Raw genomic sequence first — 26,822 nt, 5'->3', positions numbered from 1 at the left:
CCACAATAGCAATCCAGATGATATTACATGTTTTTTGGGCCTACAAAATATAAAAGGACATTGGAGAAGAAGAAACTTGGCTACGCAGTTAGCTATAGCAGAAATGAAGACAATTTTTGAAATAGGAACCTTACATCCGGGGGGTTTGAACCTAGATTTTGAGGTTAAATGGTTTCTTTGACTTTTCTATGCTTTTCCCTTTATATATTATTCTTTAACAGTCTGGCTTTTGGAATTGTAAATTCACACATTCTCTTTTTTATGAGTGCACTATGATTTTATTAGATATATGCATTATTGGATATTTTTGACTAATTTATTATATTTTGTTTATCGAGGATCGCATCCCCATTATATTCGCTACATCAATGAGGGTATCTGTATCACCGGTGACATAAGGATGCAATCATGAGCCATCGTATGTAACTATGACTACGATAAACAAACAAAACCGGATGTGATGTATCGGAGTACAGAAACCCTTCTTTGTATGTGAAAAGATCTAAACCCGTATGTCGGGGAAACCGGACATGACGCAATTCATAGAGGATACACGTGTCCACTGCTGCAAAGGATCACGGACAATGTAGTTGGGCTCTATTTAGGGATCAGCTGCGGCGGCGGCACAGTGATAGGTCTGTGTTAGTATTTAAGGACATTGCAGCATAAATGGAAACTCACCTTGAAAAAGACCCCAGCATAGCAGGGTCGAAACACGTTGGTGATTAATAGGTTACCACTTGCAGGTACATGCTGTTGCAGATTGGAACCGGAGAACTAAGTGAGCAGCGCCAAGCGGAGAGCTTGTGACTTCCACTGAGACCTTACACGCTTCTGTCCATAGGACTATCCGGTAATTGAAAATTCTGCCCGTGTGGGATACCATTGAGAGGAATATTTGCTGCATATTCCATCAGATTACCTCATTAAGAGGTGGAATTTTATCGCTTTTTTCTACTTGTCATGTTTTTTATTGTCATGTCTTGTGTCTATGTTGATTAAAACGTGCTTCACCATATGCACATATATTTTATTTCTTCTGGGTTACGCTCTGAACTCTGAGGGACACATTCCCACAGAGAATTATACAGATTGCCACCTAGTGACACGATACTACCTGAGGATCATACCCAGGGTAATTCAGAGTCAAGCGCAGGTCATGTGATTACTACTTTATTGTTATTTTCTATATGTTTATAGGTTTGGGGATATCTATTTAAGTTATTCACCTATCTGCTGCATGCACTTTTTGCGCACTTATTCTCTTTCTCCACCTTTATTTTAAGATTTTAGCTATTATCTTCTAGAAGGTGCTAGTTAAATGTTAAGTAGAATCTGAATGGTTGCTAAGGGCAACATCTCCATTTCGATAAAACTCTAATCTTAGTAAATTTACCCCCAGGTGTTCGTTTACATTTTCTTGCAATTTCAGGTAGATTTAATTTGCCATGTTAGATAGAGTAAGCAGTATACTTAGGCTTTGCCATATCATCCCTTTAATTCGGGACACATACATATAACATACGTTCTGCGGCTGGCTGACTTCATCTCCATTTCACGTGGTTTTAATCAGCCACAGAACATGGGTAGTTCACATGTGTCCTGAATTAAAGGGATGATTTTTCTGAAATTTCAAAGTCTTCTGGAAAAGAAAAAGTTATAATTTGTGGCTGCTGCTCCTCACACCTGCACCTCACATCTTATAGCTGATTTAATTTTATTATATCGCTGCAAAGCCAATCCATAACTAACCATATTGTATATCATTTTGTACTTTTGGAATGAAATGAGTACAGAAGAACCGGTTAGGTCTGAACCTTTTAGTGGGATCCCAGTGTGGTAGGTGCCGGACCATGTGGGTCTTACTACTGACTCATCTTGCACCTCCTCCCTGGTGGATCTTGCACACAGTGTGAGAGCCACCAGAAGCAGCAGCCATTGAGGAGCCCTAGCACACTCTTTCTGTACCGTGTCTGCAGTGAGGGGCCAGATTTGGGGTTGGTATATCGGAGTGGTAATTTCCCTCAGATTTACATGGGTCTGCGTGGACTGTACTGCAGGTTCACTTTCTTTTTCCTGATTGTGTTTGCTATTGTTCTGTATCTGTTTGAATTTCATATCAGTCAAGATAGCTATGGTTGGTAGGGGGGATACTTGGGTAAAACTTACAATTAAATCTAGACTGGTGAACCTTCAGTATTTCAGTTTCTAGGATGTCCAGCACTTGGCATACAGCCCGATGTAAGTCATACTTACCGACTTTTAGCTCCCTCCTTCCGGGAGGGAGCTGTCAGTCTTTCACAGCGGGGGGCGTGTCGTGGCAAAAGGGGGCGGAGATGCGCGATCGCATCTTCGTGGCCCCGCCCCCTTTTCACAATGCCGCGATTAACGGCAATGTGAAGCAGGGGACATGGCAATGATGACACGATTAAGCGCAAATCGCGCCATGGGGTTTATTGTGGAACCGCGGGGAGGGGGGGTCGCCATGGGCTAGTAGGCTTGCCTGTCTTCCCGGTGGCCAGGAGCAGCACCCAGTTTTCGGGAGGATCAGGAGAGTACGCAAGTATGCTAGCCCATGGCGATCCCCCCCCACGGTTCAACAATAAACCGCACCATACCAAACCAAGGCCTCATCCTAAAATTGGGAGAACCCAATCAGGCTCCATTTCACCCTATGCATGGGATGAAGCAGATTCTGACTCTTACAAAGCATCGGCAGACACTTGCACTTGAGTTAAGCAGTGGAGATGTTGCCCATAGCAACTATTTAGATTCTAGCTATTATCTTCTAGAAGGTGATAGATTAATGTTAAGTAGAATCTGAATGGTTGCTATGGTCAACATCTCCACTACTAAAAACCCACACTTTAGTAAATATTGCATGTTCCAATAGGGGAAGGACATCTGTGCCTTTTGCAATTCAAAACCTGTATTATAACGTCCGTGATGGCTCTTTTGCTGTACAGGAATGGTGATTATCAATCCCTACTTGGAAGATCATTTTATAAAAGCCAGTTCAATTTCTTTGCTTTAAGCTGGAAGGATGCTTTTCTTCCGTACATTACTGCTGCCAGTAGATTTTCAGAGCTGTGCGCTCTGTCCTTTAATTCTTTCAGCTAAAAGTGGTCTCTCACGATATTGTGATTCTGAATTAAAACCATCTCAGGTCTCCAGAAAGAAGAGGGTTATCTTTGTTCATATCCAAATCAAGGATTTGAGGAATTATGTTCAGATGACTAGAGGTCTGCAAGGCAGAGGATCGTTTGGTGCTATGAAAAAGAGTTGACCAGCCTCCAAGCAGTCCTTTGCTAGTGAATTTCTTTTATTTGTCATCTTTCCATTTACAGTGGGGCTGGGGAGCCTGTTACTGGCCATCTCAAAGCACATTCTACCAGACTGAAATCTCTCCTGGGTGGCGCGGCCCAGAGTTTTGGCTGAGCAGCTGTATAAGGCAGCCACCTGATAATTTGTTCATAAATTTACAAGCTTTTACAGGTTCATGTATTTGAATCCAGGGATGCCATTTTGGTAAGAATGTACTATACACAGTTCCCACTGAGCATAACTACAATTTATTTGGGTATTTGGGGTTATTGGACAACCATCCTTTAAGTGCTTCTTCTTGGCTAAGTTTTATTTGAGGTTATGGGAAGACCATGTTCTGTTCTTCCTTATTGTATGTTCCTCTCTATCCTTTCATGTGGGGCTTGGTTGAACATAATGGGTTATAGAGGGGAAGTAGTTACGGCCATATTTTAAATTTAAATGCCCGCACCCAAGGATCCACCACTATGCCCCTATGTCCCCAATGGAATTAAACAAGAGGGTTTATGGAAGTATAAAAACCCTCTTCTGAGTATACAAGTGCCCCGAACTTATCCAGCAAACATTTTAAAAGAAATTCTTCTTTTTCGTCCCACAAAACTGTATTGAATGCACCAAATAAATTATAAAAATGTAATCTCACAATAAATGTAAACAATATTTTGTTCAAACATGAGACAATGACTGGGAAAAAAGAAATCAAGAGGGGAGATGAGTTAAGAAATACAGACAGAGGACAGCAGGTGGGAAATCTAGAAGATTTGGGAGGAGCTCCAGCCAGTATCATCATATATGTACCATACCCTGGTACAAATCGAGGTGACGGTGGGAGGAGTATTCTTCCAAGAGGAGTCAATTTGACACCTAGCAGTGGTCATAATATGATAAAACAATTTGTAGGTGTGTTTTTGACAGTTGTGGATAGGCAGGGGAAGGAGTATATACTTTGGATCAAATGTACCCTGTAGATAAATAATCTGGGAGGCTAGAGTAATGATGTCTTTCCAAAGTGATTGACGTTTAGGACTGATTGCAGTTTCTCCAGCAGGAGTCCAAAGCATCAGGGTAGATACCATGGACTCTAGTATGGACATAGTACAAGCAATAAAGCAGTTTGTAAGCATTTTCTTTGATAGAGATATTAATGGATGATTTAGAGCAGGGCTAGGCAACCTGTGGCACTCCAACTGCTGGGAAACTACACATCCCAGCATGCCCTGCCACAGTTTTGCTATTAGGGCATGCTGGGCTGTTAGTTCCATAGCAGTTGGAGTGCCGCATGTTGAATACCCAAGATGTCGGCCCAGTTCTCTTGATCAAATGTCAAAAGTCAACTTCCCATTGGATTTGGAAAGGATACTTCTTAGCATTAAGGGTGGGAAGTAGAGCATTATAGAAAGCAGATGCGAGACCTTTGGAGGAGCGACCAGAAAGACGAAGTCATACAATCTGAGGTCAATCTACTCCGCAACCATGTTTCCATTAAGAAATGTGCCTAATCTGCAGATATTGGTGGGTGCTGTTGCCTAGTGGACACAGGAAGGTCCATCAAGGCCTCCAAATTGGGGAAAGACATCAGTTTTCAGCAGGTCATTCAGGAGTATAAAAGCAGCCTTAGACCAGGTTGAAGATGTGGAGAGAAAGACCAGAGGAAGGTGGGGTTGCCCCACAATGAGAAAATCAGGGAGATAAATTAGCCATTTTATGTGATCATATGGCAAGGGAGTGGTGGAGTAAAGGGATGCAAATGAGCTACCAGAGGGTCTGTGTTGTCGGGGTAACCAATGGAGGGACCATACTAGATAACCACCAAAGACTTCAAGTTCCATATCCACCCAAATCATGGTGCCCCAAGGATAATGCCATTGCACAAGGTAGTAGTAATTTTAAAAATTGGGTATTCCCAGGCCACCAGTTGCAGTGGACTGCTGAAGAGTGTGAGCTTGAATCTGTGGATTCTTATTAGACCATGTATCAGATCATCACCATCATTTAAAGTTAATTTGTGAGTTATGCCAAGTGAATGGAAAATGAAGTTCCAGAAGGTGTTTAATTTTTTTGGTTTGGGGGGCAACATTTTAGACTATATTTTACAAAACGGCCTTAAAATCTATGAAGTTTATCAAACAAATTGGGAAGAATGTTGTCTGAGTGTAGGACAATTTTATGGTTACCGGTAGACAGGGAAATTACCAAAATGTAATAGTTAGATCTAATTTTAAAAGCCAGGGGCTCAATGGATAGTGCAAATATCAAATGGGACTTGCCAACCTCATCCCATTCAATATTGGGAAGAGAGAAGAACACCCATTTACCTGAACCAAAGCCAAGGTTACAGTATAGGGCTGAGCAACCTGTAAGAAATTCTTTGTGGTAGCCATAAGATGCAAGCATTATAAATGGTCACCCCACATGGTTATATGCCTTCTTAGCATCTAAAGAGAGCTAATCATGTCACTGAGCACAGGCTTTATTTCTGAGGCAATTATATGCCGGGTATTGTGTGTATTCTGGTAGATGAGGACAAAGCCCACCTGATCTGGATGAACTGGAAAGGGGGAGAACTAGGTTGAGTTTATTTGCAAGGACTTTGGAGAAAATTTTCTGGTCAACATTCAACAATGAAATGCATTTTAACTGAGGGAACTGTGCCCTCACTGAGGATAACTGTGATTCTAACTCTGGTAGTTGCAGGTTCAAAGGAACCACCATCAAGGAAAACAATGAGTACCTTCTATTTCTTTTTGGCAGCTGATATACATATACGGTTACCTCTGACAGTAGCCCTATGGCTTCCCAGATAACTGAAGGGGTACTTCACAGGACTAGTTAAGGGAAAAATATACGAAAGTCAATGAGATATTGACAGGTAGGAGAACTGATGGACAAGTAGTTCAGTAACAAATTTGTATGGAGACAGCGCAAAGGTCAGTCCAGGTTAATGGGTGAGTGGAAGCAACACAAATTTTAGAGGCTATACAGGAGTCCGTAAGGAGAAGAAAAGAAAGATCAATGCAGGTGCAAATTAAATGAGGGTGGGAATAAAAAGTGTACCCCATCAGTCCCATTCATGAGTCGCCAGGAGTCTAAGAGAAAACGCTCATTGAGAAGAGCAGCTAATTTTTTGTTAGGTAACAGGAGTAAGTGGAGCATGGAGAGGGTGTGAGAAGAGCAGGGGACTTCTCCAAACCAGGATCATATTAAAGTCACCATCTACAGTAGCAGCAGGTGGCACTGGGCACGATTCTCAAGTAGATGGAGCAACGAGAAAGGAAATCTCACCAGAGTTGGGAGCATAGCAACAGACTAGGGCGATGGGAATCTGGCACAGGATGCCAATGAGCATGAGGTGTCTGACACTGTGGTTTGGACAGAGAGTGCGACATTGTTACAAATCAGAATTGCAATTCCTCTGTGTTTAGAGAGGGCTGAATCATCCTGGAGGGAGGGATGTTGAGCAGAGAAGTGAGTCTCCTAGTAAAAGGACATTGGGCCTGATTCAGGTACGCTCGCGGTTTGCGAGAGCTCGCTCTGAATCAGGGCAGTGGGTTTTTTCAGCCTCCAGGCCACTCGCTAAGCTGACGGTGACCACCCACAGCTTTTGCGAGCGGCCTGGCGATGGTCGCGATTATCGCGACCATCGGGCTTGCAAGGAGACCCTGTGGTAGGGTCTCAGCTCTCGCAAGCCCAAGTGGACTCTAATAGAGCAGGAAGTCCACTACCGACATCACGAGTGATGTCAGTAGGGCCGCCCACAAACGCCATGCGTTCCTTCGGGAACGCCTCAATTTGTTCAGCCACCCCCTCCTCGACCTACAAAACGGGGTGAGCTGTCAATCAACATCGACAGCAGCCCCGTCTTGTAGCGAGACCCGTTGCGCTGAGCTGCCGTCCCAGTACGGGTCTCGCGCATGCCGGAGGCGGCGCATGTGCAGTTGGGGACCATCGACCTGCTTGCGAGCACTGTGTGCTCGCGAGCAGGTCTGAACCAGGCACATTGTCCGATCTAGTCTTCTTGAGGGTAGAGAGGAGTATGGAGCATTTCTCCTTAACATTAAGGGTTTGTATAAAAGCAATCTTCGCCTAGTTTTGAAAGTTGGCGGATCCATTTATTTATTTATTTTAAAGTGCCAACCTACTATGACCTTTGACCAATCTACTATCCAACAATACCTCTCTTGATTCATTTAAAGCATGAATGATATTAAACTGATTGATCACTATAATGAAAATCTTCAAACACAAACTAAACCTGAAAATACGAGAAAAGTACTAGAGGGCTAGAAACTACAATATGAACTAAAATAATCAGAATGGTCTAGGAAATTAGGTTGTCAATTACGGAAAGTGTATGAAGTCCCGGCAGCCCGAAAGGAGAAGATCCCTACCCCTCTTCCCCCCCCTAACCCTCCCTTAGTGGTGCCTAATCCTAACCCCCCCTTATCGCACCCTAAACCTAACCCTAGATACATTACCTAGGTTTGATGGAATTGATGGGTGGAGAGCTAATTATGGCACAGAATACAGATTTCTTACAACCATTTGCTAGGCACGACCTGCAGACTGCAATTAGGAGCGTGACAACTTTCTGAGCCTACCTTTCCTGCACACAGTAGAGGCGATCAGTTCTAGGGAAAACATGGTTTGGTGTTAGCTTAACATCCACAAAAACTGACAATTAGACAAGATTTTACAATCCAAACTTTGTGCCTACAATTTAATTACAAATATATGCAGAACTTACACCCCAATTCCCGCAAAGTCCATCATTAACGGGACTTCTGCAATACATACATGAGTGCCAGGAAATTGGAGAATGCTCTAGACCAGTGGTTCCCAAACTGGGGTGCCTCAGGTTGGTTGTCCAGCACCAAATCAAATTATTTATGGACAAACAGAAGCGCAAACCTGTCCACCACCACATAACTGAACATAAGGATGACAGGTAAGCACTATTTACTTCACTTTACTAAAAAATTTTCTGAATTTGTCAATAACAATTTTGGCTTAGGGGTGCCGTGAAAACAATACTGATACTCTAGGGCCCCGTAATTAAAAAAGTTTGGGAACCTCTGCTGTAGACTTATTTCGTACTGTAGCTCATTTTTCTTCTTTCCCCCATTAAGCGTATGTTCGGGCTATTGTCATCCTATTTTTATTCTCTCTTAAGCAAATGCATGACTCAGCAAACCATGTAAATATATTGGCATTATGTAGTACATACTGTATTTATATTGTATGCAATCTGCTTTTCTTCACAAAATCTACTGGATGTTTTAGGTAATTTTGGGCATGAATACACTGTAAATTGAAATTATAGACATAGTAAACATGCTTTTTAATAACAGGACAGTCATTACAGGGTATTTAAGGCACTCACTGTAAACCACTGGTCATTGTGGGCAATAAATTGCTATTATTAATGAGCAATACACTAAATATTTTTGATTTTATACCTGAATAAATTAGTATATATTAGATATATAAGTCTAACAATTATATATCTAATATAGACCTAGCATTCAGAGGAAACCAAGACTGTATTTAAAATCTACTGCAGTAATATATGTTGAATGTGACTGTAAACCTCTAAATAAATCTTATCCAGTAATGTGGAATTACCTATGATGACAGGTAACAAATAGTCAGCTGCTCTAGTATCTTCCGCATTTAGAAAGTGGAATGTCCACAAGTGCAGCAAAAAAGTCCCCAGATCATGTGTTTGCGATTATGAATCAAACACCAAACTGCCACAAGCATGGGGGTGAGCACAATTATACAGACTGACTGTACTACACTTACAGCTTAAACCCATGTTCTGCATATGAAATAGTAATACCTCTTTCACATAGCAAAAGTAACCCGGTATATTGAGGTGCAGTGTGAACGTGCCAACAGAAAAATTGCCGGGTCCAGCAATTCGGCATTTCAACCCTGCAATCGACCAGAGTTGAACTCGGGAACAAGTCGGGTTGATGTGCAGTGTGAACAGGCCCTACCCTGGTTATCCAACCCACGACTCAGCAAACAAAGCTGATTACAGACATCATCAAGTGAGACCCAGAAACATCCAGTGCGCTGCCTGTATGTTTGGCTGCTGACAACAGCAGAGGCAGCATTCCGGCAGTTTTAAGGGGGTTAATACCACTACAGTGATAGTGGCTAATTGGAGTGATGAAGAAGTGAACTGTACACTATGCTGCATCATGCTCTCACTGGCTGAATCAAACAGCAGTAAAGCACTGAAGCCTGAAAAAGTAAATTTTTAATGACATCCATAGGGTTTTCCATGGCTCACCCGGGTTCAGTGTGAACAGAGCCTACCCGGGAATAACCCTGGTGGAACGCGCAGTGTTGAAAGGGGTCTGACCCGGGTCGCAGCCAGGTTGGACCGGTGTTCAAAATACCGGGTCAGAGCCAGGTTAGCGATGTGAAAGTTGTACAAGTTATGTACATGGATCAAGAGAAGACTAAGACAGTGATATTAGAAAAATAAATATAAATTTGCAAAGCAGCCCCAAAAAGTTCCAGAACTCCGGTTGTTGTTCTTTCCAAATTATATCTGTCCACACTAACTCAGTTCCATATTTACCTCACCCCCCTCCACAACAGAGCAAATGCTCCAATTTTCTCTGAGAGCAAGCACATTTTTGGAAGTTCTTTCCTCAGAATTTTAAACTCCCCCTCTTCCTGCCCCTCTGCTCCACATGAGGTTTCTGCCCTCCCTGACCTCACCTTAGGAGTTTGACAGGTGTAACGCTCCAGTCACACTCTCCACCTGCTACTGTCTCACAGCCATCTTGAAGAACCTGGCATTCCCTCTGGTTTTCAGACACGCCTTCTCTGTGTGGAGCAGATTAAGGACACACACACACACCACCCCCCCTCTCTCTTAGGTTTTCCCTCCTCCCACCAATAAAGAGAAAAATACCAAATTCCAGACCAGACATTGGCTTTTTTTTTTCTTTTTTTTAATACTGGCAACTGAGATTTTTAGTTCTCAATATATGCTATACTAGCTTTCACCACTTTAAGGGGCGGGAATGGAGATTCCAATGTAATTTCCTGTCGGTATCCCCCACCACACTACTTTGTCATCGGAAAAAAAAAATAGACTGGTCGATTTTAAGTTTATCATGCAAATCAAACACACGGAAATAATTAATTCTGCACAGAGTAAATTATGTCCAAATTCTTTATTGAACATGAATTGAAAATATAAAGTAACGTTAAGCCTTACTTAAACATAAGGAACCCATTAAGAACAATCTGCAATGAGAGTGGGAAGCAGTGCTAGATTATCTTTATGTATTCCTGTTCTAGCTCGTCGTATTGTAAAATGACTACTGATTTTATTATTTCAGAGGCAAGATTTAAACGGGGTTGTTTTTTTTTTATCATGGCTGGCCGCTGAGCACAGGGATCGGATTGTGGTTTGTTTTTCTCTTCACTTGTATTAATCCCAGCTATAATGGTCTGAGGAACTGGCCTTTTTTTCTTCTGTAATAATATTCATTAAAGTGGCTTATCAATATAATGTCCCCTTCTAGAAACATATATTTGTGCGCAATCAAGAAAATCAGATTGTAAGTGACACCCATCATTCTAAATACATTTAATAAAAAAGGACATTTAGAATACAAGGCAAATTTTGGCTGAATGTTTGAAGATCACATGGCATGTCACTGCAATATTTCCGGTTGTTATATTTCCTATATACACACACACCTACATTTCGGTCTCTCAATCAATGTGTGACCACAACACATACGTGTGCTGTGACGGTTTGAGAAACATTACATTCATCATTTATGGAGTGTAGAAATGAACGTTGAATGAATAGGAAGCCGCCTTGATTAACTCTAGGCTATTTAATAATCTACCGTCCAGAGGCAACCAAATCTAAATCTGCGGATTTCTTATTGTGTATTAATATAATTATGCTAAAAAATAAAACAGATTTCCAGAAAAAAAAAAAAAAAAACTTTTTTAAACAAATATAACTGAGCTCAAAGTAATATTTACAACATTTTATTAAAAATTCCTCAAGCCATGTAAAGTATATGCAGCATCAATTCAATAGGGAATAGCTAAAATGTAACACTTTACACAATTTTATTAGCTTTAAAAAGTACTTAATACTTATCTTACAATAGGATGTCAAATATAAAATAGTGTCAATAGTTTTAAAAATCTTTCCGTGGACCAAATGGGGTTTATGAACATTTAAAAACATAAAATTTCTTACCTTACACCCCAAAATGCTACGTCCTAAATTGCACATTAGTAATGGGAAGCGTGGTGTTATGCATATATGTGTTTACTTGTTGCTTTACATGCGCAACATGTTGTTAAGAGTCTGACAAAATATCCTTTAAAATGAACCATATTAAAATAGCAGCGATGGGCTTGTAATGCCATTTATATTCTCTTCGTCTTAGCACGCAGGTTTGTCTATGTGCCCGTGGTATGGACCTATCAGTTCTCCAGATGCCACTGCTGGGATGGTGACCCGTCACAGATTGCCACGGCGACGTACCCCTTATGACTGAGCGAGTCGATGAGTTTCATACACTGACCGACAGACACTTGGTAGAGACGGTTGTTTTTCTAATGAAATAATGATACGTTTTTTTAAGTAGAGCGCAATAAGAATTTCTCACACCTCAAACATAAAAATTCACAAGTACTATTTATGCGATGCTCCTGCCAATGCGCGGCCAGCACAAGACAGATGAGATGTTCTCTAGGCAACTGGCTAATAATAAAACACTGCAACCAAGTCACAACAAAGGGTGGTTCCTAAACAAAAGCCAGGAGGATTTCATTTCTCTGGGGCACAGTTACACCTCTTATAGGCTTTTTCAACGCTAGGGGGTATATTTACTAAAGTGCAGGTTTTTAGAAGTGTAGATGTTTCCCATAGCAACCAATCAGATTCTACATAACATTTATCTAGCACCTTCTAAGAAATAATAGCTATAATCGCATTGGTTGCCATGGGCAACATCTCCACTTCTATAAACCCGCACTTTAGTAAATACGTAAGAAGAAGCACTTTTTTAAAAGCTGTATGACTGTTCTCTTCTCCTCATTTCAGACGCACAATCGTGCTCTACCTTACACTGGGCCCGATTCAGATGTGGACGGTATTGCACAGCCGCCTCCTACCATCCAACTAAAATGCAAAAGAAGCAGGAGGTGTCTGAAGGAAATAGACGTCCACAGACGCTGCTTCGGATCATCATCACAACAAACGTTCGCAATGGTCGTTGCCCTCGGCCAGGCTGGGTCAGCTGAAGGTTACTCATCCTGGCAGTCAGAACCCTCTGCCAGGTTCAGGAAGTTTGTGTCAAACACGGCAGACCCTGGGCTTGGCACGCCTACAAAACGGGCGATACGCCCCTGTTCTGTACAAATGACCCGTCGCCGCTCCGACCCCCCAAATGCTGCAGTATGCTGTGGCTAAGGAAGGACTGAGAGCAATCAGGCAGGACCCATTCTGCTCATACGCAGTAAAGGTCCTGCGCATGCACAGACCCCCAAACATAGTATATGTATATAAACCATCGGGTTACGTACATATCAGAATCAGCGCCACTGTAACATCTAATATATCTTCCTTCTGGGAGAAAATATGATGTAAGCAGGACTGGATGATGCATTTTGCTGGCAATTCATATGGTGCCGTGAATTATGCCATCAAACCCCTGCTCACTCAATGTTCATATTAAAGTGACTGGACTTGTGGAAGAGATATATAATTAGTACAAGTCCTTGCATACTATGGGCCTCATTTAGTAACAAGTTTTATCACCAAAACGAGTGCTACATGTCACTGTGTATGATAAATGGTGCTCCAGCCAATCAGCTCCCAACTGTCAACTGTTAGAAGACTGACAGTTGGGAGCTGATTGGCTGGAGCACCATTTATCATACACAGTGACATGTATCACTAGTTTTGGTGATAAAACTCGTTACTAAATGGGGGCCTTAGAACGGTCCCCAGGGTGAATTGCCTGCTTTCTTGGAAGACTTCACTCACTCACTGCTGGAGGGGAGAGGCTACTTATGCTGTCTATCATTCAGAATGATGTCATATTGATGTCCTGTGACTAGTGGTAAATAAATATGGGCCAATATATATTTTTGAGCTGCAAAAGACAGTCCATATTATTAGCGATATTGTGGATGGTCTTATGACAAATCGCCACATGAATTAGCCAACAAAATTTTAACTGGTGATTTTTTTTATCATCTAAATTTGACCCATTATCCAATAACAACTAGGGGTAAATTTACTATGATTTGAGTTTGGTCGAGATAACAATCTCGGGTGAGTTTAGGCATCTTTTTCATCTCCCAAATTTACTAAAGTCAAACTCGGGTGAGTTTGGGAGAGAGTTCTTTACTCTCACTCGTAAAACTCGGGTGAGATCACAAACTCGAATCAACTCACCATCATGCAGACTCAGAAGTACTTTTCATGAAAAAGATGCAGCCGGAAAATGTACAAAAAAATTTTAGATTACAATCTCGGGTGAGATTGAAACTTCAATTTCTCTGCGAGTTTGCTTCGAACACTCCACCTCCTGAGCTGCGAGTGCCAGAAAAAATACACAAATCAGTGTGATTTGCGTATGTTTCTGCATGTGTACTTCATGTAAAGTGTTTTTATTTAAAAAAAAAAAAATAAATTACACTGCAGCACCGGACCCAAACCGACCGGGGTGTAATGCTACAGCCAGGAGACCCTATTACCGGGTCTCCATGGCCAAAGCATTCTCACCCCAAGCCGGGAATCTCAGTGAAGGTGGGGACCCCCCAGAAAACGGGTCCCCTCTCTCCCGAAAACCCAGGCTTGGTATGAAGCCCGAGGCTCTTCCCCGCACCCCTTGGCTGTGAGTACGGGGGTAATAATGTGTAAAAAATAGTTGAAAACTATTGTATTTTACAGTGGAACTACAGGTGCCAGCATGCTTGCCCTTTGGCACTTGTGGAAGGGCAAGCAGGCGGCCATCACCCGTACCCCCCAGTGTAAAATAAATAGTTAAAAAACCACAGACATACACACCTTATACAGTAAACATGTCCACATAGTACAGGCACAAGGAGAGTTCTGTATCTCTCTACTATGCTACTTGTATATCTATAGAAATGATACAACAGTATAGAAATGATTATACAGTAAGTATACACCCTATACACACACACAGTATCTATAATATACTTACTCCAAAGACCCACTGCTGTGACCCTCCGGACCCATGGCATTTCATAAGCCGAGGGGGGTCTGAGGAACGGGTCTCTGACACATCCAGACACAGCAGATTACTCAGGATAAGCTCGTGCTCTTCATTGTAAGTCCAGATCTGAAAATATCACACAAATACATGAAAAATATGGGAGCAAAGAACATAAAGCTATAGCGCGTATTTGCGATCACTGCAATTTAACAAACTGGTGTCTAAGCTAAAGAAGAAAGACCAGGAAATAGAGGGGTTACACCATGAGATCGCTGCGCTAAATAAACGGAAGGATGACATTGGGGAAGCAAAAGGAAATAATGAGTAAATGGACAGGGGGAGCCCAGAGCGCTGTAGCCTGGAAGGGCGCAGCAGCAGTCAGCCCGGCCCCCAGTATCATTGCTGTGCCTCCACTACTGGTATCTACTGCAGCTGCCTCTCCTCTGCTGGCCCATCCTGCGTCTCCACCCCCTCCTGGTATTTGCAGCATTTGCTGCTGCCTCTCCTCTACTGGTCTACCCTGCAGCTCCGACCCCTCCTGGTATGTGCAACATCTGTTGCTGCCTTTCCTCTACTGGTCCATCCTGTGGCTCCACCCCCTCCTGGTATATGCAACATCTGCTGCTGCCTCTCATCTACTGCTCCATCCTGCAGCTCCGACCCCTCCTGGTTTGTGCAACATCGGCTGCTGCCTCTCCTCTGATGGTCCATCCTGGGCTCTGCCCCTTGCTCACACCGCCTGGATGCACAATACTACAGAGTCAGACAGCCTGGCTCCTGCAACTGAACTGGTTCAAGCATCTTTAGCAAGTATAGCAGATTGCTATGCCACCCAAACAATGCTGTACATGGCTCATCAATCTGGATATTAACCAACTGGGAGGTATAATAGTCTTACACTATTATACACAGAAAGGTGCTTCCTATAGAATTACACCCGACTTTACCATACAAGCATTGTGACTCCAATAAAGGTTGGTTATCCCACTGCATACAGTTTCCTCATCATTTATACTTCTCAGTATTTCATTCACATCTGTGTTTCAGCATATAACAATTTTGAAACTATTATTCACTACTAACACCTATCGCCTAAGAGCACATTACTGGCTTCCTACTGTATGTTGCTGCTTACATAAGCCTCATTAGTGCATATTATGGAGGGGTCAGTAATGTAGTGTAGGGTATAGAGGGGTCAGTAATGTAGTGTAGGGTATAGAGGGGTCAGTGATGTAGTGTAGGGTATAGAGGGGTCAGTAATGTAGTGTAGGGTATAGAGGGGTCAGTAAGGTAGTGTAGGGAATAGAGAGGTCAGTAATGTAGTGTAAGGTATAGAGGGGTCAGTAATGTAGTGTAGGGTATAGAGGGGTCTGTAATGTAGTGTAGGGAATAGAGAGGTCAGTAATGTAGTGTAGGGAATAGAGAGGTCAGTAATGTAGTGTAGGGAATAGAGAGGTCAGTAATGTAGTGTAGGGAATAGAGAGGTCAGTAATGTAGTGTAGGGAATAGAGAGCACAGTAATGTAGTGTAGGGAATAGAGAGGTCAGTAATGTAGTGTAGGGAATAGAGGGGTCAGTGGTGTAGGGTATAGAGGGGTCAGTAATGTAGTGTAGGGAATAGAGAGGTCAGTAATGTAGTGTAGGGAATAGAGAGGTCAGTAATGTAGTGTAGGGAATAGAGTGGTCAGTGGTGTAGGGTATAGAGGGGTCTGTAATGTAGTGTAGGGTATAGAGGGGTCAATAGTGTAGTGTAGAGTATAGAGGGGTCAGTAGAGGGGTCAGTAATGTAGTGTAGGGTATACAGGCCCCATAAATAGTGTAGGGTATAGAGGGGTCAGTAATGTAGTGCACGGTATAGAGGGGTCAGTAATGTAGTGTAGGATATAGAGGGGTCAGTAATGTAGTGTAGGATATAGAGGGGTCAGTAATGTAGTGTAGGATATAGAGGGGTCAGTAATGTAGTGTAGGGAATAGAGAGGTCAGGGATGCAGTGTAGGGAATAGAGGGGTCAGTAATGTAGCGTAGGGTATAGAGGGGTCAGTAATGTAGTGTAGGATATAGAGGGGTCAGTAATGTAGTGTAGGATATAGAGGGGTCAGTAATGTAGTGTAGGATATAGAGGGGTCAGTAATGTAGTGTAGGATATAGAGGGGTCAGTAATGTAGTGTAGGATATAGAGGGGTCAGTAATGTAGTGTAGGATATAGAGGGGTAAGTAATGTAGTGTAGGGTATAAAAGGGTCAGTAATGTAGTGTAGGGTATAAAAGGGTCAGTAATGTAGTGTAGGATATAGAGGGGTCAGTAATGTAGTGTAAGGTATAGAGGGGTCAGTAGTGTAGTGTAGGATATAGAGGGGTCAGTAATGTAGTGTAGGGTATACAGGGGTCAGTAATGTTGCGTAGGATATAGAGGGGTCAGTAAAAATACTAATTCCAAGTACTTAGTACATTATTATTGAATTAAGATACAAAATGTGGGGGAAAAAACAAAACAAAAAAAAGTACACAATCTGGGTAAAAAAAAAAAAAAAAAAAAGGCAAAAGGTCACAGGTCCAACGCTCTGCTGCTGCTTACAGAAAAATGTATTGTAGGTAGAGATGTGAGCTGACCCTAGTGTTTTGGATTTGGATATAGATTTATCTTCGTGTTTTAGTTTTGGATTTATAAAATAAAATAGATAAAAGCAAATTCAAATTTGACTAAAATCAATAAAATAAGCTAAAATGTCCAAATACTAAACCCGAGTTTGGTTTTAAATCAGAGTTCCAAACCGGCAACAGATCCGAAACCGGGACTCAGCTTGAACCAGGTCATAAAATTGAATCCGATTATAGAAATGCGGTTCCGCACATCTCTAATTGTAGGGTAAAGGGGGGGGTCAGTGATATAGTGTAGGGTATACAGGGGTCAGTAGTCCAGGTCATTCTTTCTATTATACCAACAGCGATTTTACACATCTCTTTGGGGCTGAAGTTGATCAGTCTAGTGTACTAAACAGTGCACAGATTTGTGTTGTGAGCGCTGGAGATACATCATGGAGACCTCTCACATGCAGCATTTTCCTTGTGTAACAAACAGACAGTCTAACGTAAATAAATATCTGCAGGGAATCAGCTAAAAACACATCAAGAAGAAACCATACCTGGTCGGAATCATTGAAGTCGCACTCTTTAGCTACTACTAGCCCCCCCTTCTGGCTCGGATGACCCTGGGCCACAAGACACCGATTTGTCTGCATGTTGATGAGCTGAAAAATAAATGCTGCATTTAGTTTCTCATATAGCATACTTTACGCCACTGAAGAATTACAGTTTTAGATTTTCCTGAACCACAGATACAGTGGCTATGTATAAAAACAAACCTTCCGTTTTGCATTTTTCTTATTTTACTTTGTTACATCATGGAATGAAAATGGATTTATTTGGGAACTGGTAATGCGTACCTCTGATCAATACAAGGATGGGGGATGTAATCAATTCGGAGTCTGCAAAAGTGCTGATTGTTCAGGTTACCTGAACAATCAGCACTTCTGCTAACTCAGACTCTATTACATTCCCCAAAATCTATAATACTAAATTAACCACAAGTTAAGAATACAGGCAATATGGATTTAACTAGTCAACCTACTGTTTTAAAAATGTGATACAAGCACATTTAGCTTCAATTACAGCTGAACCCTTTTTTAAAATGTTTCTTCAATATTGCTCACAAGCACTATCCGGCCACAGCAATTCTCAAATCATTTCAAAACAGGATTTTGGTACTTACAGTTTCCACAGGGGACACTGGAGCTTCATGACAGTGGGGTATAGACGGTGGGTTGAGTTGATCCTGGCACTTTAAAAATCTAAAAGTGTGACTGGCTCCTCCCCCTCTATGCACCATCAGCCCCAGTTTTAAGAACTGAGCCAGAGAGGAGATGGAGAACAGACAGAACAACAGAGAAGGAGAACAGGAATAACACCACTCAGGCCAAACAGACCAACACACTGTTTATCTTGCAGATTGAAGTTCTCCTGCAGTCACACAACTAAACAGACCGATCTGCAACAGAACTAAAGCAGAACAAAGGACTGGGAAGCAGGTAAGAAGCACTGGGTGGGTGTCCAGTGTCCCCTGTGGAATCGGAGAAATGGATTTAAATGGCATGTACCAAAATCCTGTTTTCTCCTTCATCCACTAGGGGACACTGGAGCTTCATGACAGTGGGGACGTCCCAAAGCCACCCTCCTGGGGGGGAGAGTGCGGAACAATCTGCAACACACTGCGACCAAAACTAGAAGCAGATGCCGCAAAAAGGTAAAAAGGGTAGAAACGTACAAGACGTATGTACCGAAGACCACGTAGCTGCCCTACAAAAGCTGAGAAGCAGAGACACCCCTACGTGCCGCCCAAGAAGTACCCACGGAGCACGTAGAATGCGCGGAGATGGACACAGTCAGAGGTTGAGAAGAAGCAACATAAGCCTGACGAATGGTCAGACGAATCCACCTGGACAAAGTCTGCTTAGACGCAGGCCAGCCACGCAGATTAGCATCATACAGGACAAACAATGCCTCAGATTTATGTAAACCTTCAGTACGGGCCACATAAATTCGAAGTGCCCATACAACATTCAGGGAGTGAGAACCCCCAGAAGAATCCAACAAGACCGGCACCACAACCGGCTGATTCAGGTGAAAGGCCAAGACCACCTTAGGCAAAAAGGAAGATCAGGTGCACAGTTCTGCCCGATCATCGTGAAAAACTAAGCAAGGGGAACTGCAGGACAAAGCTCCAAGTTCCAACACTCACCCTGCCGAAGCTAGGGCCAATAAAAAAGGACCAACTTCCAAATTAAATATTTCAAATCCACATCCTTTAAAGGCTCAAACATGGATGACTACAGGAAGGATAAGATGAGGTTCAGGTCCCACGGAGGCGTGGGAGGCACAAAGGGGGACTCAACGCTAAAAAAACCCTTGAAAAACAGGTTTGTACCTCCGGAATCAGAGCTAGGCGATGCTGGAAACAAAATGGAAAGAGCAGAAATCTGCACTTTAAGCGATCTCAGCCGTAATCCTGCGTCAAGCCCCTTTTGAAGAAAAAGAAGACGCGGCGGCAAATAAAAGGAAGAGGTGGAATATATGCACAACTCTCCGACCAGGAGATATAAGTCTTCCAAATGCGATAATGCGCAGCTGTAACTGGTTTCCGAGCTTTAAGCATGGTAGGAATGACCGCCCTCGGAACACCCTGGCATCTTAAAATGGCGGTCTCAAACAGCCACGCCGTCAAACGAAGCCAACTTAAATACGGGTATACGAACGGACCCTGCTGCAGAAGATCTGACCGCAGTAGAAGGGACCAAGGTTTGTCTACTAGAAGGAGTAGGAGATCTGAATACCAGATTTGACGAGGCCAATCAGGAGCCACTAGGATGACTGCGGACGACTTGCTTTTGATCTACTTGAGAACCCGAGGAAGAAGTGGAAAAGCTGGGAACAGGTAGACAAGGCTGTATGGCTAAGGAATCAGTAAAGCATCCGCTCCCACCGCTGCTGGATCCCTGGTCCTTGAGCAGTAAAGGGGTAGCTGTTGATTTGACCAGGACGTCATTAGATTGATCTGTGGCCTCCCCCATTGGTGAAGTAGTTGAAGGAAGACCTCGGGATGCAGAGACCACTCCCCGGGGTGAAGATCTTGACGACTGAGGTAGTCCACTTCCCAGTTGTCAACTTCCGGAATAAAGACTGCGGGCCCACAGAAAAATGCGGCTGACCTCTCTCATTGCCTGACAACTGCTGCCGTTGCATTGTCGGATTGTTATCCGAACCAGAAGGTCTTATAGTAGAGGAGCAGTCTGTATCATGGCCCTGTAGACTGCCGCAGTTTGAGAACGTTAATCGGTAAGAGGGATTCCTGCCGCGACCAACGCCCCTGGAAGTGACTGTCCAAGACTACAGCTCCCCATCCACGTAGGCTGGCGTCCGTGGTGACCACGGTCCAATTCCAAATTCCGAAACATCGACCTGCTATCAGATGGTCCGTCCGGAGCCACCAGAGTAGGGATATGCGGATATGAGGAGACAAACGCACCAGCCGATGCATCTGTAGGTGTGCCCCCGATCATTGAGACAGAAGATCCAATTGACAAGTTCTGATGTGAACTGCCAAATTGGATGGCCTCGAAAGAGGCCACCACCTTCCCTAGGAGGCGAATACAAAGATGCATCAACACACATCTGGGTCTGAGCACCAATACGAACCAGCTCCTGAATGGATATGGCCTTGTCCATAGCAAAAAGATCCAAAGTAGGGTTGTGTCCAGAATCATGCCCAGGAATTTAAGTTTCTGCGATGGCATCAACTGAGACTTCTGGAAGTTGACAATCCAGCCGTGTTGTATGAGAATCTGATGTGTAAGAGACACATGGTGCAGAAGGACTTCTGCCGATTGAGCCTTGATAAGCAGGTCGTCCAGGTACAGGACAATCGTTACTCCTTGAGAGCGCAGATGAGCCACCATTGCGGCCATCACTTTGGTGAATACTCTGGGAGCAGACAAGAGACCGAATAGCAGGATTTGAAATTGGTAAGGAGTCTCCCTGATAGCAAGTCTGAGGAAAGCCTGGTGAGGTTCCCAAATCGGGAACATGCAGATAGGCGTCCTTGATGTCTAATGACACAAAAAAAACTCTCCGGCTTCTAGTCCCGCAATCACAGAATGAAGGGAATCCATCTTGAACCTGTGAAAGGAGAGATTCTGGTTCAAGGACTTGAGATTTAGAATGGGTCTGACTGACCCATCCGGCTTTGGAACCACAAAAAGGTTTGAGTAAAACCCCTTGTTTCTTTGTGCCAAAGGCACCGGAACCAGGACTTCGGCTAGCAGAAGTTTGTCGATCGCCTAACGCAAAACTAGTTGTTTCAAAGGATCGACAGGGAACCCTGTTGTGAAAAAAAAAATCACACTGGAGGAGTGAAGGCAAACTCGATCTTGTATCCATGAGAAACCAGATTCCGGACCCACTTGTCAGAACAAGTCTGCCTCCAAGCCTCCGAGAAGCGCTGGAATTCTCGGAGGCTTGGAATCCCAGAGGTGAGATGGAAGCCCGTCATGCCACAGGTTTATCTGCCGGTTTGGGATCCGGATGGTGGCACTGGCCATCTGACGTCCTCTGGCGCGACCTCCTGGACCTGCTGAAGTTGAACCTCGAGGTCGACCTTGAATTCTCGCTGAGCTCAAAAGGCGCAAAAAGGCCCTTTAAACGAGCGATGTGGAAGAGGTGCTGACGTAGATAGAAAAGTGCTTTTACCTCAAATGGCCAGCGATATCCACTTGTCCAACTCTGGACCAAATAAAATGTTGCATGTGAAGGGAAGAGCTTCAACCACTCTTTTAGACTCAGCGTCCGTCTGCCAAGCATGAAGCCAAAGTGCTGGGTGACGGCGACGGCCGTGGCAGAGATTCTAGCTCCTACCTGGCCGATATCTCTGGAGGCATCTCCCAAGTATACTACTGACTCTTGAATATGCTCCGCCAAGATAATCAGATCTGTCCGTGGAGTGTTCGACTTTAAACCTTCCACCAACTGTTCCGCATACTTCTCCACTGTCTTGTTGACCCAAGAACCAACCAAGGCCGGTCTGAGAAGTGCACCTACAGCAGTATAAATGGATTTTAATGTACTTTCAAATTTCCGCTCTGAGCTTTGCTTCAACGTAGCAGCTCCTGAGACTGGAAGTGTGGTCTTCTTCGATAGACGAGACACTGAAGAATCCAAAGATGGCGGCATCTCCCATCACCTTCTATTCTCTGTATGAAAAGGATAAAGGGAGAGGAAAAAACGCCTAGGGATCTGGAACTTACGGTCTGGATTCTGCCAGGCCGCTGCCATTTGTTCATCTAACTTACCGGAAAGGTAACCAAAGACTTGTTGCTCTTAGCAAACAATGAATCATCCAATGATTCTAGTGTTTCCGGGTCAGAAATGTGAAGTATCTTCCTCACAGCCAGGATAAGAGATTCGATACCCTGCGTTGCTTCCGGTTCCTGCGAAGCTGCCTCTCAGATTCATCTAGCATTTCTAGCGGCTAATTCTGATGTAAGCTGTGCCATGACCACTGTCAAATTATCTATTAAGGAGGGCGTGACAGTATGTGCTGTGTTCGTACTATCCACCTCACAAGCCTCGCACAGGGATGACCCGCAGTTCGAACATGGGTAAATTTCTCTCTGCACCTAGTGCAGGCATACAGTTTCTGTGAAGCAGTCTTGTCTGTGGCCGTAGAAGACATTCTCACAGACAAGCCACACACACACACAAAGTTCAGTAGATAAAACCGAGGCAGTTGAAGCAACAGAATTTCAATAATAATGCTACTCAATTATAGAGTGGAAAATCCCATTATAAATACAATAATAAAATCAAGAATTTCAATAATCGTAATGCTACTCAATTTATAAGTGAAAATCCCACTATACATGTAAAAACAGATGGGGAGGATATAATAATATAATGCAACCCCACTGCAGAACTCACAGACCCCTTGCAGACTGGAGCTGGAAATGTGGGCTATCACCCTGAGCGTCTCTAGCAGAAGATGGCGCCGCTCCTAGTGAGCAGAGCGCGCCAATATCACTGGACAGTGGATGGCGCATGGCTCTCCTGGGAATAGAGCCATGTTGTCATAAGCTCCGCCCCACATCGCCGGTATGCCGTCTTAAGCAGCCGTGCCAGAGAACAGCCCGGTGCCAGTGTTCTATAGTAAATACTGCTGTGACCCTCAGTACCCATGGCATTTCATAAACTGAGGGGGTTCTGGGGAACAGATATCTGACACATCCAGACAGAGCAGTTGCTTCTCAGGATGTCTGAGCTCGTTATGCTGCTGGAATGTAGATCTCCCAGGTACCAGGACCCTTGCAGACTGCAGCAGGTTTCATTCCAGATTTGTATAATTATATATATTCGTGCCTACTATGCTACAGACCTGTGGACATTTTCTACTGCCTTTATTATGGAAGATGAAAGCTGTCAGAATTCCCACAGGCCTCTTGGTGACATATTTATTTCTCTTTCTGGACAACCAAGTGCTCCAGAGTTTATTTAGATGTATTTTGACAAAAGTTTCAACATTTAGTCAAAACAACTACTGTATATTTATTTTGTAGATTATTTTGGAACCTATCTACTAAATAAATTGTGGAATATCCCCCCAAAACACCAATTTTCAGGGAAAATAAGTTTACAGTATCCCCTGAATGTATCTGTAGAAGGCGCAGCAGATATCTGCTGCGAACCTGCGAGCGCCCCATTTTTGACTGCAATAGCAGCCCCCATATGTTTCTATGGGGGCTGCCATTTTTACCAAGCCCCGGATTGCGAAGCACTCCGAAGTTTTGCCCCGGTAGCTAATTAGATGGCATTAGCCATTGTAGTCTATATACTACTTACTGTAATGGCCACTCGCACATGCATGGTCTGCTGACCTCACATGCGCAACCAGTACCCAAACAAGAAAGTAAAAGTTATCGCATCAGTGATCACTTTACTTTTACACATTACAGGAACAGGCTCCTTCCAGAACAATTGTCCCTGCATGTGTTTTATGATACATTCGGGAGAGGTTTAATTTCTTATTGTCACGAAAAATTATAATTATCGGGTCTAAAAATACGCCCCATTGTGTTGAAGTATTAAGACTAGTGAAAAGAACAAGTCAGCCAGATGCTTAACTAACATGAGTAGCACAAGAGATGTGGTATAATGTATAACAGAACACAAGAAAATGTAAATTAGGGAAGGCGCTTTTAGGCAAACAGGGAGGTGACAGGTGGACTATATAAAAGTTTGGAAAATAAAAGCACTTTCATAGTTTACATTCTCCAACATCAGGCAATGATAGTTTAGACCATAAATTACTTTTCTTATAGAAAACACTGAAATAATGGATCAATATTTTCTCCCATAAACATGGGTCACAGGTTCTTTGGGCTGCTACATGCACGGCAAAGGCTCTAATAGAGTAGGGTGTCGGATCACAGCAAATGTATAGATTTATCCTAATAATCACAATCCAGAGTCCACAAGCCGTCCTGACCTGTTATACCTCTCAGCCAGTGGCACAAGTACATCCCAGGCAAGTTAGAATTTGATGCCCCACCCCTAAAAAAACAGAACAGGCTATAGACAGACGGAAGCGGCATTGGATGGTCTGACATGAAGCTCTCCACCAGTATATGGTTATGGTAGCTTCTCAGGTCCCGGGAAAAGGTGCCACGTACTGGGCGTCCATAACGGTATACTCCAGGTACATATTTACAGCCCTAATTGGGGTGAATATACTGTGGGCAATGGAGGAGGTGCACCTTCAGTGCTGGCACCCGGTAGAAGGCGCCTCCATTGTCTCCCATAGTTCGGCCCCTGCTCTCAGCTGCAGAAAAAAAGTGGAAGTAATGGACAACCCAGTCCAATATACCTTACTCTGACAGCTACCCATTGACATGGACACTGTTGCCTAAGGACAGATGCATAGCAGTGTAGCCACAGAATTACATTATCTCCAAAGTTAAACCTGATCAATGCAGCCTTTAGATAAAGTCATGCAACTGACTTATGCAGCCACTGAGTATTTAAAAAAATTTTTATATATATTTAGAGATGTCAATGTCCCAGGTGAAGTCAGTGTGTTTAAGGTAAGTTACGAGACCAACTTTGGAAGTTCAGTGGTGGAAGAGTAGGGATGTGGTAGTAATTCAGATCTCTCCCGGGTCTTCATGGAAAGGTAAACTGGTACTTAGGAGTAATACTCTGATTCAGATACTCTCCTGGAATGTAAGGGGTTCCATGAACGGTTTAAACGTTCCCTGGCATTTGATCAGGTCAAGAAATTGTATGTTGATATCAGTTTATTAGAAACACATGTTGTGGGTAGTAAAATGTTAGCCCTCAGTAAACCTAGGTTGGGATGGGCCTATCATTCCACCCAGGTCTACATATTCCAGGGGAGTATCAATCCTGATTCATAAAAAACGTTTTTGTGCTGGAGAAAAGTCTGAATTGACCCTGGTGGTAGGCTTGTGTTTTTGAGGGCTGCCACTAACTCCTCTCTGATCTATATTCTGGCAATTTACATTCCCAACTGCCCCTAAAAATAGCGAAGTTCATCGGAAGTGTCACAAATTTATAGCTCTCTACGGTTGTTCGTATTGGTGATAATAAATGTGCTGAACCCTGCTTTTGATAGATGGCGGGAGCGGCCTCCCAGTGTCTCCCCATTCTTCTTTTTTTAGATAGCTTTTCCTCACAGGAGAATGAAGACTTGAATCTTAGTAGCTTTTGAAAGAACACAAGGTTTTATTGAACAAACAGTGGAGAATTGGGAATGATGGGTAGAATCAGAACAAAAGTCCAGAACAATAAGAACATGAAGCAGTGACAAGAATGCAGCAGCGTAATAGGAGTGGGACGACTGGTATTAGTGCATGAACTCCACAAGCAGGACACTAGTCAAATGATGCCGAGTTAGCCTCAATAGACGGAGCCAGGAATCCTGAGTACGAGTCACCGGGATTCACCCATTAAGACGAGACGGGAATCCTGGTTCAAAGGTGTAGAGGTAAATCCAGCTAGACTGTGAAGTCATAGGCTTGCGATGAAAGTGAGTCTTGTGTACACAATGTTGCTCGGACTCCAGATATAGTACACTGAGATGTGTCACGGTGATATGGACAACGTACACAGACGTGCATCAATGGGTGCTGCAGGTTTTGTACCCAAAGTGGCGTCTTTAGGTGCTGCAGGATTTATATCCAAAGTGGCGGCTTACGACACGGAGCAGGACATGAGGATAACAGGAGGTCCAAGATCAAATTATATCAGGAGCCAAATACTAGGACTTGAGAAGAGACATTGTACAGGCACTCAATGATCATCCGGGAAGTGTTTTTATATGCAGTGCCTCTTGCGGATTGGTGATAGAGTCCCAGCTGACAGGAAACACAGGTAGACTCTGGCTACAACAAGATGGCCATGCCCATGATCTGGAGACTCTGGGCAATTTTGGAGGAAGACATCATATAGCTCTAGGGACGCCAGTCAGCGTGGAGGAGAGGTCTGCGCCCTGCGACTGAAGCGTTGCCACGAAGAAGTCCAGCGACTGCCCAGGCCCACAAAGTGGAGAGCAGAGGTAAGTAATGCTGCTGGCTGGGTCCTCCGTCCAGACTTGATGTCGGTGTTCCTGACAGCTAGCATCTGAATGGTTGTTA

At 43.5% G+C, this 26,822-nt stretch overlaps 1 protein-coding gene across 1 annotated transcript in view; it reads right to left on the bottom strand.

Annotated features, from left to right (window-relative positions):
- Window positions 1-10,505: 10,505 nt before the first annotated feature.
- The window catches only part of GALNT11 (polypeptide N-acetylgalactosaminyltransferase 11), a 57,166-nt gene continuing 40,849 nt past the window's right edge, over window positions 10,506-26,822 (bottom strand). The window contains exons 10-12 of the mRNA XM_088446447.1: window positions 17,712-17,816; window positions 14,559-14,696; window positions 10,506-11,934 (exon numbers count right to left, since the gene is read on the bottom strand). Coding sequence (XP_088302573.1) covers window positions 11,803-11,934; window positions 14,559-14,696; window positions 17,712-17,816 — 375 coding nt within the window. The 3' untranslated portion in view covers window positions 10,506-11,802. The remainder of the gene's footprint in view (window positions 11,935-14,558; window positions 14,697-17,711; window positions 17,817-26,822) is intronic.

The sequence above is a fragment of the Taudactylus pleione genome, unplaced genomic scaffold (assembly GCF_031769625.1).
Source record: "Taudactylus pleione unplaced genomic scaffold, aTauple2 ptg000398l, whole genome shotgun sequence".
Lineage (NCBI taxonomy): Eukaryota > Metazoa > Chordata > Amphibia > Anura > Myobatrachidae > Taudactylus > Taudactylus pleione.
Note: the sequence above shows the minus strand (reverse complement) of the source record. Positions and strands in the feature narration are given on the sequence as shown.